General features: G+C 42.9%; 1 protein-coding gene across 6 annotated transcripts in view; it reads left to right on the forward strand.

Moving 5' to 3' along the window:
- OCA2 (OCA2 melanosomal transmembrane protein) overlaps positions 1-12221 on the forward strand; it is a 163362-nt gene that overhangs the window by 78472 nt on the left and 72669 nt on the right. For all 6 annotated transcript variants that reach the window (XM_059052638.2, XM_067027488.1, XM_067027484.1 and 3 more), the window contains 3 exons: positions 4181-4328; positions 6708-6765; positions 9179-9287. In XM_059052638.2, coding sequence (XP_058908621.1) covers positions 4181-4328; positions 6708-6765; positions 9179-9287 — 315 coding nt within the window. The remainder of the gene's footprint in view (positions 1-4180; positions 4329-6707; positions 6766-9178; positions 9288-12221) is intronic.

Genomic DNA, 12221 nt, shown 5'->3' on the forward strand with positions numbered 1-12221 from the left:
TTATTTTCTGCTGCCTACTTTGGGTTTATTTATTTATTCTTCTTTTACTAGTTTCTTAATGTGAGGGTTGAGATTATTGGTTTTATATATATCTTATTTTCTAGTATAGGTATTTAGTGCTCTAAATTTCCTTCTAAGTAGTGGTCTCCCACCAATTTTGATATATTTTGTTTTATTTCCCTTCAATTCAAATTACTTTATGGTTTCCATTTTGATTTCTTCTTTGATCCTTGGATATTTTAGATGTATTTACCTGCACCAAATTTGGGGATTTTTGCAGTTACCAAATTTAATTTCACAGTGGTCAGAGAATATATTTTGTAAAATTTGAATCCTTTTGAATTGATTGAAACCTGTTTTATGGTAGAATATGGCCTATTCTCATAAATATTCTATTTGCACTAGAAAAGAATATGTATTCTGCTGTTGTTGGTTGGAGTTATGTCAATATGAACAATTAGGTCAAGTTGACTGATAACATTATTCAGGTCATCCATATTCTTGCTGATTTCTGCCCACTTGTCTATCAATTATTGAGAGGTGGATATAGAAATCTCTGATTAATACTGTGGATTTATCTTTGCAATTCTATGATTTTTTGCTTTACATATTTCAAAATTTTGTTACTAGGGCACATAAACATTTAGGGTTATTATGTCCTCTTGAAGAATTAATACCTTTATCTTTATGAAGTACCCTTCCCTATCCATAGTAATATTCTTGCTCTGAAAACTAATTTGATATTAATGTAGCAATTCCAGCTTTCTCTTGACTACTGTTAGTGTGGTATATTTTTATCATCCTTTTACTTTTAACCTTTTTGTGTCTTTATATTTAAAGTGCATTTCTTGCAAATAGCTTATGGTTGGGTCTTGCTTTTTTATCCAATCTAATAATCTGTCTTTTAATTGATATGTTTAGATCATTGATATTTAACTTGATTAGTGATATGGTTGAATTTAAGTGTATCATCATGTCACATTTTCTAACTGTGATTTTAGTTATAATTATATCATTAACTTCAAGTGATATTATATGACTTAACATAAAGTATAAGAATCTTACAGTAGTATAATTCCATTTCTCAACTCCTGGCCTAGGTGTCTTCCCCTAAGACTCCTGAATTAGAGCCAGGTGACCCTCCTCTAGGCTCCTGGCAGCCACCACCTCCTGTGAGAGAACACATCCCATATGGTAATGTCTTTGCCTGTTTGTAACATGTATACAGCAACCACAAGTAATGCCACAAGAGGGTGGTTGAGAAGCTTGGAAAGATAGGGGCGGGTGGTAATCAGAGAGGTAGAGATGAGACATCTGATGATGTGTCCTGGTCAGGGCTAGTCAGGCAAAGCATGAGCTAAAACTTATACAGTGGTATCAGAGCTCACAATGGCACTCACCATTTGAGGATCTTGAGTCTTCCCTAAAGATCTTTGCAGGTCATGGGGAGCAATGGGCTATTTGAAATAAGGAAGCTGTCTATCATGTATCTATCATCTATCTATCTATCTATCTATCTATCTATCTATCTATCTATCTATCTATCATCTGTTTTCTTAGATGGATCAGCCTAGATAGGTAGAAGATAGGTAAATAGGAACATGGATTCCTTGTTTCCATATATCTAACTGTATTTATCTATAGATAGATAAATAGATATATAGATAATTTCTATAGATGATAGATAGATAGATAGATAGATAGATAGATAGATAGATAGAGCAAACAGTGTTTTATGATGAACCAGGGTTGGGTTGTCAGGAAGTGGCTTCAGTCAAAGGTTACTGAGGAGCAGCAATCAGAATTAGGCAAATGTGAGGAGATGAAGCCTGGATAAGCTGGTGACCTGAGTCAGGAACAAGTGGATCCTGCAAGACCCACACCATCATATCCTGAACTGCTCTTGTGGCCTAGTACTGCCTTAGCTCATGTTCATTTATGATGTATCTTATTTCTCTGTCTAGCTTGTTGGAGGCCTGTATTATAACTTGTCAATTTATTCTTCTCCTTTAACATCTAGCATGGTGTCTGGGACCTATTACATGTTCAGTGCAGAAATGTAGAGGAGAATGACATTGATAAGACCAAAATGACATTTCAGGTTCATGTAGCTGGAAGATTAATGATGTCATGTAAGAACTAAGACAGTGAGGGAAGAGAGAGTTCTGTGGGGGAAGATGGAATGTTTATCTGTGAATCTTGTAGCACAAGGTCCAGAGGGCAATATCAAGTAACTGATTGGGTTCACAGTCTTAGAGCTCAGTAGAGACAGGGTGAGGAAATGGCAGAGGAGGTACAGAGGAAGCCTGGGAGCCAAGGAGTAGATGCTTGGCTAAACTGAGCTCTGGGTGCAGTCAGTGAACTCCCTTCTCTTGGACAAAATCGCTCTCAACCAAAATTTCCCATGATCGATGATATATTTATTTCATCCACAGCTAGAAAAATGAAAGTGCACTACTTGAGCATTAACCCATGGGTTGATCTGAGGAGAATAGCCCATCCTGTTTGATTTGATGGGCTGGAAGGCAGCTAGGCTCTGGGTGTGCGTGAGGGGCTGAGGGTGACGCTGGAGAAGACACCTGAGGAAAGGAGCCCTGGGGACCTGGAAGGCCAGATTTACAGTTTCTGCTTCTCCAAACACAGAGGTGGGGAGGCTCCCACAGGCTGGCCCGGGAGCTGAGCTGAGCAACGCTCCTGTGTAGCTCTTCAAAGTTGGTCAGCTGCTTGAGAGAGTGGCAGTCACTAGTATGGCTTGAAAGAATGGCTAGAAAGTCTCTGATACTTTAGGGATGGGCTTTGAATGATATCCACTATATAATGAAGTTCAGAGCATTGGACGAAATAATGGCACTCTCTGCACCTTCTCTGAAGCTGCTGCACCACCTTGTGCCCCCATTCCTGTCCCAGTGCGGCATTTGTGTGTATGTGTGTGTGTGTGTGTGTGTATGTGTCCAGCATTTCAGAATCCTAGTTCATATGTTTTTATGCTCTTCCTCCTCTTCCTTCTTATATTATCATAACCTCACAGGTTGTTTAATGAGGTGTGAATTATGGAGATGTGAATTATGTTTATTGAGGGAATTATGGATCTGTTTCTCTGTAGAGGCTTTCAGGTTATACCCAAGTTTCTTCTGTTTTAGCAAGCTACAAAGAATCAATATGTACTGAATGGAAGTATTTTACTTATCTTCATTCTAAAAGTTTTCATCTTTGAAAGGCTGACCCTTTAGAGAAAACCACGGTGGCATTTTCCTTATCATCGAGCCCAGACTTGTGCACTGCTTCACAGGTCTTGGGAGAATTGCCCTGACTTGACTCTGCTCTGAGCTAGTGTCAACTGATCTAATCCTGCTTGAAAGTGTGTGTTCTTTTGATTTCATCTTGAATTTTTAAGATATGTAGTATAGTGCATTGTACATGAGAGGTGATTCATGAAAATACTATGCTTCCTTATATTCTTTTAGTGGATATTTTGAGAAATTTATGTAGTATCTTTAACAGTAAACTAGAGGTTAAAAGTAAAATTTCATAAGATATTCTAGTATTTTAGGAGCCAATGAATTGACAATTCATTTTTCTCTTCTCTATCAGAAGGGGTTTAAATTCATTGATGGGTGAAAATTTGCCTCATTCTGTTAATTTCAGAAGTGCATAAAGTTGTCTACATTTCTCTCCTTTGTGTCCTTTTGTAGACACAAGCTCAACTTGGGGGCCTGGTCAGGAGGGAGGTCTCTCCCCATCTCCTGCTATTACCAAATGCCCTACTGGGGAGACCAGGCACCACCTACTACACTTGTATTTCTGATGTGTACTAGATCTGTTTCAAAGATTGGGCAATGTCTGGATTTTGAACTGAGATCTGAACTACTGGCTCCAAGAAGTAATTTCTTGGGAGGGAAAACGTTTGTTGGGTGCTAGCTTAGATATGCCTATTCAAGAATTTATTCTTCACCCAAAGAGTTGAAATTATCTTTGCATCTATTGTAATTTTTAAAAGTCAGCTTTGTCTTCTGGTTCTCTCATAATAACATGAAAGCTAAGAAGCCATTGCTTTGGTTGGAGATTGCTTGGAAATCTGCATCACGAGTGTGTGTTTTCTGTTCTTGGAGGGTGCTGAGGGGAGTAGGTGCTGATGTCTGAGATTGCAGGAGAATGAAGCCTCAGCTTTCCTTTCCTGCAGAAATGAAGCATGAGATCCATGTCTGGCGCCTTACTGCACAGCGCATCAGCCCAGCCAGCCGTGAGGAGACAGCGGTTCGAGGTCTGCTCCTGGGGAAGGTGCTGGCGCTGGAGCGCTTGCTGGCCCGAAGGCTGCACAGCTTCCACAGGTATCAAGCCAGGCCCTGCTCAGACCACTCTTGGTTTACAGCAGTGGTTCTTACCTTTACCAGTTATACTCAATGGTTGGATTGTATCAACAACCTATTTATGACCACCCTAAGAGTGTCCAAATGTCACGTGCAAAATGTGAGCTAAAGTGATTGTGAAGAGTACTCCATGGTACTGTGAAAGAGTAACACTAGCCTCACGCTACTAAGTAAGTTTTGGGTGTCATACACTGTGCTAAGCCTGTTACGGTGCAGTATTTTATTTAACCCTCACTTAGTTCTCTGGAATGTGTGCTGATATTAGCCCCAGCTTAAGGATGAGAAAACTGAGGCTCAGAGAATTTGAGCAACTTGACCAGGGTTATGCATCCAGGAAAGAGTGATGCCAGGGATTGGGTTCACACTCAACTACTGCCTGTCACACTTCACACCTAACACGTTGCATAATAAAAATAAAAAACAATATAACAAACTAATCTAACAAAATATTCTCCCAGTAGTTAATTTTTCAGGAGCTCAAAGAATACCTAATTCCTGCTCAATTCATTTCTTGGAGTTTTTTTTTTTGGGGGGGGGCACCTTATGGCATGTGGGAAATTAGTTTCCTGACTAGGGATTGAACCAGGGCCCCCTGCATTGGAAGTGCAGAATCTTAACCACTGGACCACCAGAGAAGTCCCTTGAATTTGTTTTTAATCAAAGCTGAGACCTAACAGTAACAGTGAGGTGCTGGTTTTTCCTCCCCACTCAGATGACGTGCTGAGTTCCAACCTGTCTTTACGCTGGAAGTACTGACAGAACGAGCGAGAGCCTACTTACTCCTTAGCGATGCGGAAGCATTCCTGCAGTAGGGTTGAGAAATGGGTGGAGATGAGAAGTCTGTCACAGCAAGGGGAAATGTGAGTCCTTGTGAAGGTAGCGAGAATGATCTTACATGTTGCAGTTTGATGAGACCAGCTCTGTGTTCCCAGAGAGCAGGCAAGCAGACTGAGGACAGAGCTGGGCACAGTGCCAGTGCCAACCTCTGAGGGCCGTCTAGTGTGGCTGCAGCCTGGTCTGAGAGTAGGGGGAGAAGGCCACAGGCGAATATGTAGAGACTCACTCTGTCTAGAGATGCAGCCCAGTGTGAAGCACTGTCTCAGCATCCTTAGCTCCATCTCATCTCAGGACCTACCTGTATCCTGTGACGCTGGAGAAGCAGGACCTGGTATCCCCAGGCTACTGGAAGGCCCTGAGTTGCAGGCTGGGGACAGAGTGACCAACTTCAACTACAGGCATGGATCTTAAAAGGAAAAACTTTGTAAATTAAAGATGCAGGAGTAAATTGCCCTGAATGTATTTAATCTACTGGCCTTCAAGTTTCAACGTGTTCCATCTGGTATGGATGTTGAGACACAGTCAGTGTATCTCAGGGTTAAAATGTGAAGAATTCACCAACTTTCCATCAACTCATCCTGTTTTGATCACAGAAAGGGAAACTGAGGCCCAGAGAGGGCAGTGACTTTGTAAGGCCACACAGTCACTGGAAGCAGATAGGAATGAGGGTGATCTAAGGCATGTGCTAAGGCAGGTCTTGTTTCTACATTTTATTTTAAAAAATTGTCCTTAGAACTATTCAGCTGAGTCTGCTGTGATTTCCTTTAGGGTCTGTACTGGCTGTGTGGTCGACCTCCATTGACACTATGACACATGAGTGCTCATGAAGACTAAATTCTCCACCACACAGCTTCTTTTCCCTAATTGGTGAGGGAGGAAATAAAGCAGAAAAGAAAAGATGAGTTGATAGGAAAGGTAAAAAAAGAAAGGCAAGTTGGAACAAATAGAGGTGACTGAAATAGAAATAGAGATGGGTGGGTACCATGACCAGAGGGGGAAGGAAGCAGACATAAGTGCTTCAAAGTAGATTTCCAATTGATAAAAATCACCACTAAAGCAAGTGGCATTTCTTTTACTGTTTTTCCCTTTAATTAAATTATAAATATAACACATCCTCATTTTGGAAAAAAAGTCAGAAAATTAAGAAGTAGAAAGAGGAAGACCAAGGTGGCTTACTGTCTCATTCCCCTGTTGACATTCCGGCCGGTGTTCTTCTGACATTTCCTGTGCTATGCTTGCACATGCCTCATTGAACAGCCCGGTCATTTCATGTATTACTTTTCCTTGGGAATCTAGAGTGAGCATCTTTTCCAATTCATGAACCCAGTTCTACTGGGCTCCTTACACCGCGAGGCCTGCCCCATTCTGTGGCTGCAGCTGGCATCACATTGTGGACGGCGTCCAGGCCAGGGGACCATGCTGTGTGCCACTGCCGAATGCCACCTTGCTGGCCTCACCGCTCGATGCCACCAGGAAAATGATGTCTTCCCTTTTCTCTTTTAGACAGATCTCACAGGAAGATAAAAATTGGGAGACCAATATCCAGGAGCTACAAAGAAAGGTATTGTGGTTTCTTTTCTCAGGGATTCCTTGAAGGACAGAGTAGATTCCTTTTCCTTGCTTCATGTGAAGTTGCAATCAAAAGTCATCTTTCTTTTATTCCTGTAGTTGTACACAAGACATAAGTTATTTTCAGGAGTTAATGGTAAAGATAATTTTCCAGACATGGTAGGCGAATTTTATCCAGGAATTTAAAAGGTAAACTTTTTATGTTCCTTTTAAGATAGGGCAGCACTTTCTGTGGTTGGCTGGCTCTCCGCTCCCCCTGACCCTAAAAGGCAAGTCTGTGGTTCCCATTGTGTGGGTGAGGAGATGGAGGCCAAGACAAGGGAGGCGTGCTGCTTGAGATGGAACACCTTTTGGGCCAGAGATGGGGTGTATGTTTTCTGTTGTACGGCTCTGACTTTGGGAGGTAAAGCTCATTTTGGGCTCCTTTGCTCACTTTCCCACCTTGGTGGAATTTCTCAGCCCGCCTGAGGACACACAGTGCCCCTCTCCCAGCTCAAGATCTGCTGGAAGTCATTTATATCTTCATGAAATTTCAAATCCAGGTAGTTTCTTTCCTAGGGAGAGGTTGAATACCCACTCTCTAATTATGATAGGAACATTTTTGTCCTTCGCTAAGGGAAATTTAGACATTGGGACCCGGTACGTAACATGTTCTTTGAGTCTGTCCTCCCAGCATCTGTCCCACTCAGATGGTCGGGGTTAGGGAAGACGGGTGTGGCTATGACATTTTTCTGGCTTCAGGCTTAAAGGGACCCTGCCCACCTTTTCTAGTAGTTCTGGCTGCAAGTTAGCGATGAGACTGTGTACCTCTCTGTGTACCCGGTGGACAAGGACTGGGGAGCTGGGCACTCCTTCCGCATTGTTTCTCAGACTTCTCACTTTGATGACCTCAGATAACCAAAAGATAAAATTTGACAGACACCCCAAAATAACAAAGTACAAACTTCGATCATCTTATACCAGCCGAGTGACACTGGAATATTCTTTGACCTCCCTGCTCCCTCCATTTCCAATCCTGGAGTCGGCCATGGTAATACCCAGTTTCTGTGGTTAACCTGGCCCAGGGAGGTGCCATGCCCCTTTCTTCCTGATTCTCCATCACAGACTCATCTAGCAAAATTGGCTTCCTTGGTGGGGGAAGGGGAAGGGGAAGATGAGTGGGGACCGGGCAAGCCTTGGCAGTGGGTGGGGAAGGAAGACAGGAGCTCCCAATGCAGCCCTCACGGCGTGTGAGCAGGGTGCCAGGGGCTGCTGCCAGAGTAGTTGTGACACAGAGGGATATGCCTGTGGTTTTTATGGCAGCAGCTTTAACTGTGTGACCAGAGAAATCAAGAGAGAAAACCTATCTCTAACTACCTATACCTACACGCATACTCATGTCCGTGTCCATGTCTATACCCCTGTCTATACCTTTATCTATGTCTACATCTATCTCTATGTCTACATCTATATCTTTATCTATACCCATATCTTACCCATAGCTCTGTCTATATCTACCCATACCTACACCTAGATCTATATTTACATAGCCTTATCTATATTTACATCTAGACCTGGATATCCTAGGCATAGACTAACAGACAGAGATGCTGGTGGGACCACACTGAGGAAAGGACATAGTGCAGTTGTTGGTTCACACCATGGAGTGTGATTCACACAGGGGCCTAGTTAGATGTGTGTGCTTTTTGGGACCTCACTCCCTGCCCCAGTCTCACACAGCACAGCACCCTTTGGGGACCTTGCCCTATCTTGCCCTGTGGCTCAGGCCCACTGGAAGGAGGTTTGCAACTCCAAGGTTAATGAAGGTGCTGCAGAGTACCTCCTCTCACCCCCTGAATGCCTGGGGCAGGATCCCATATGTGTCATCTGGTGACTAGGGGACTGCTAAGTGCATTCAGCAGAAGTCCTATTATTGCAAGAACATTTTAACCTCAGTACCACGTGAGCAGAGATTTGCATAATAGAGGGAACGTTAAACTAAAAGGCTATTAACACACAGTACCTGTGGAAATGCGTGGGTCTTGAAGGGCCAGGTCCCTGGAGGTTAATGTGTTGGCTCCCCAAATGGCTTTATCTTATCTGACGCTGGCAGTGGGGCTGGGAACAGCTTAGCATCTCTGTGTCATATTGAAAATGTGTTTAGTCAGGTGTCATATAAAAGGGTTGTACTATATTTTAAATTTTTTATGTTTATTTTTTCATAGATTTTGATGTCAAGATTTTGAATGCTCTAATCTTGAATCTGTACAGTTTTCCTTGTAATGCATGATCTTATCTTTCAAGTTCAAGTTGCTATATTTTTCATCATAAGGAGAAATTTTTAGTGATTCAAATCATGTAGGATTGTGGACACTGCAGAAATCAGATTACACTGAGTAAATGAATTGTGTTTTCCTCTCTCACAGCACAGGATATCAGACAGGATTCTGCTCGCCAAATGCCTGACAGTGTTGGGATTTGTTATCGTCATGTTCTTTCTCAATTCATTTGTCCCTGGTGTTCATCTTGATATTGGTGAGTCTAATTTTGGGGGTAGCTTTTGTTGATAGGCTTTTCAAGTGACATCACAGTCTGGAAGGGAATGTTTCAAAGCTTGTTCCCAGATGCTGGTGAGGGCTGAGAGGGATAGTTTTCTGGAGGAGAGGGAGAGGAGGACGGAGAGGGAGAGAGAGAGAGATACATCTCAGTGCCATGGGTCCTCAGCCCCTCCAGGTTTAACATTAGAAGGGATAGAGAACAGGGTGGATAGCAACATCTTTATCATATTAATAATCACATCTTCAAACTGTTACCTGAGAAGCACCTCTAGAAGAGGTAAGAGGTCATATCAGCAAGGCCACCGTCCTGTAGTTTGTGCAACCCGACCTGACGATTAGATGAGAGACATTAGTGAAAGGGCCAGAGAATTACAAGAAGTCTCCGCTGGTCCTTCTCCTTACCCAATGGTGCATCCATTTTCCCTGTGCAACAGAACTCCATTCTCCCACTTGCTCCCATGGATTTCTCTTCTCTTGCTTTCACAGTCTTATGGCTCTCACTTTGTACTTTCCCAAGGTCTAGGTTGCATGGCCCATCCCCACCTGACACATGGCCATCTTGCAGAATGAGTTCACCAGATATCATGTTTACCCTGGCATTCTTCTACTCTCCATCAACATTTCCATGTTTCTTAGATCTTTCTAGTTGATTTAATAGTTATCTCTATTGGTGTCATTATTTAAAACAAAATAAAACCACTTCCAAAACCCACTTCACATGAAAGTATAGATATAAAGTTAAATTTGAGGAAGTGTCAAGGAGTATTTTCTTTAAACAAAATCTTTACCTATGGTTTTCCTTCAAAAGTGAGCTCTGCTAAGATGTTTTTATAAAAATTTGACTTACTGCAATATTTGAAGAATATAACTTCTGTAGAAAGCAAAGCTTCTTAACTGTGTAAAATAGATGGATAACATGGCAGGCTTAGTTATTCGAACCACAGCATTGCTCCTTTAGTTCTTGGCTACCACTAGGAATCTTTATATCTCTAAAGATTAAACAAGTACAACAAAACTGGTATTTTGTGGGCAGATGGGTTCCATTAGCTAATTCTTTTGGGTGTTCACAGATTATTTTGTCGTGGTCCGAGTGCGGGTTGGAAAAGAATTTCCATACACAAGGCAGAATGTAAGGAAGATAGGGTTTATTAAAGGGAAGGGTCACTGCAAGAACAGCGGGCCGACTTCCCGGTAGTCAGGGAAAGTTGACAATGAGCGTGGGTTGCTTGTCTGTTTTTATAGCCAGGGAACCTGTTAAGTCGTCTGCTGACTGGGCAGAGTACGTATACTTTCAGTGTGCTGAGCGAGAGAAAAACAGGGCAAATGTCTTTCCTTATATGGAATGGGAAAGGGACAGGGCATGGTGCTTGGGAGGGCTCTGGGACATTGCAATAGTCGCATTGTGACAGAGTGATGGGAGTCCTGTAGCTCTTTGTTCTGGCAGTATTGGTCCTTTGAGTTTATCTTGTTCTGTGTCCTTGGAGCACACCACATTTCCCCCTCTCTTTATTTAAAGGGCCAATTCTTTGGCCCTATTGGATCCCTGCTCATGTCTACCTACCTGCCTAGCTCCTTCTCAGGCATTCGGGAACGCTTTTTGTAAGGAGAATGGCTGACAATCTCTCTGGCTGCTTCCTGCTGGTTGGGGGTGTCGCAGGGGTCCTGGGTTCCCGATGCATGCTCCGTCAGGGTGTGTTCACGGAGGGAGATGAGAGTCCAGGGAATGATAAGAAGGCTTGTTCCATTGTAGTCCGTGTGCTTGTTGTAGCACCATCTGGAAGTGAATCTTTTGAACCTGTTGGGAGATGAACTTAGATAACGTGTTAATAATGCAGGGGCCAAACAACAAAACAAAGGCTATCAGGATTAATGGTCCCAGCAAGGGCAAGAGCCATGTCCCTATCTGGATCCCCACAGAGGAGAGGAGGGTAGAAAGCCCACTGGGGCCCTGTCCTGCTCTCTCTTTTAAATCTTCTCTTTGATGTTTTTCTTTAGAACCTGAAGGTTTTCTTCAATCTGGCCAGAGGTATTAAGCAGCATATCTAATTTAGTAAGGCACAGACACCCCCTGCCTCAGCTGTTATAACATTAAGGACCCCCCTATTTTGTGAAACCACCTCGTCCAGAGTGCCTAGGACTGACTGCTGTTCCTCAGTGGCTGCTACTGTAGCCTTCCAAGATTCCTGGAACATGATGGTGAGATTGAGAACACTCCTCTCTAAGAGGGGTATGCCTGTAAATCAAAAGAGCCCTCTAAAGACACTATGTATTATTTTGGGCCTATCAAGAATTGGGTTATCGTAAGCATGTCCAGTCAGTGGTTTATTTTTGTCTCACCCAGACAGGTCTTAAGGCCTCCTCAAGGAAGGACCCAAGGTTGGGAATGCCTCCTGAGGAAGCTAAATCCTTTGCAATGGTCGCCTCTGGGACCACAGCACTAATTGTGCAGGGGCCCCTTTAAAGTGTGGGAAGATCCAGATAGACCCCGTTACCACATAGAAATGAAAATCCAGTGCCCCTCAAAGATACCCCCGTTGTGGGTCCCCATAGCCAGGCCCTGACCTTTTGGGAGTTTTCCTCTGGAAATAGACTGGGGTCCCATGGCCTAGGATTAGATTGGGAAGGCCAAACTCTGAGGAAGTAATCGTCTATACATAAAGGGGAGAATCTAGTCTCTGACTGATTATGAGTGTGACGGGGGGGAATTGGCATAACAAATTTCTGAATATTAGCTGAATTATATTATATTTTGGAGGAGAATCTTGCCGGGACGTTAAACTAAGTGTCTGGTGGTCACACCGATGCCCACATATTTAGTTCCCAGGGCCGAGTTGTTTATGGGGATATGGTCTTCATTAATATATTTCTAATTAATATTAATATATTTCTCATTTTTCCTTGAATTTCCCCA

The sequence above is a fragment of the Kogia breviceps genome, chromosome 2 (assembly GCF_026419965.1).
Source record: "Kogia breviceps isolate mKogBre1 chromosome 2, mKogBre1 haplotype 1, whole genome shotgun sequence".
NCBI lineage: Eukaryota > Metazoa > Chordata > Mammalia > Artiodactyla > Physeteridae > Kogia > Kogia breviceps.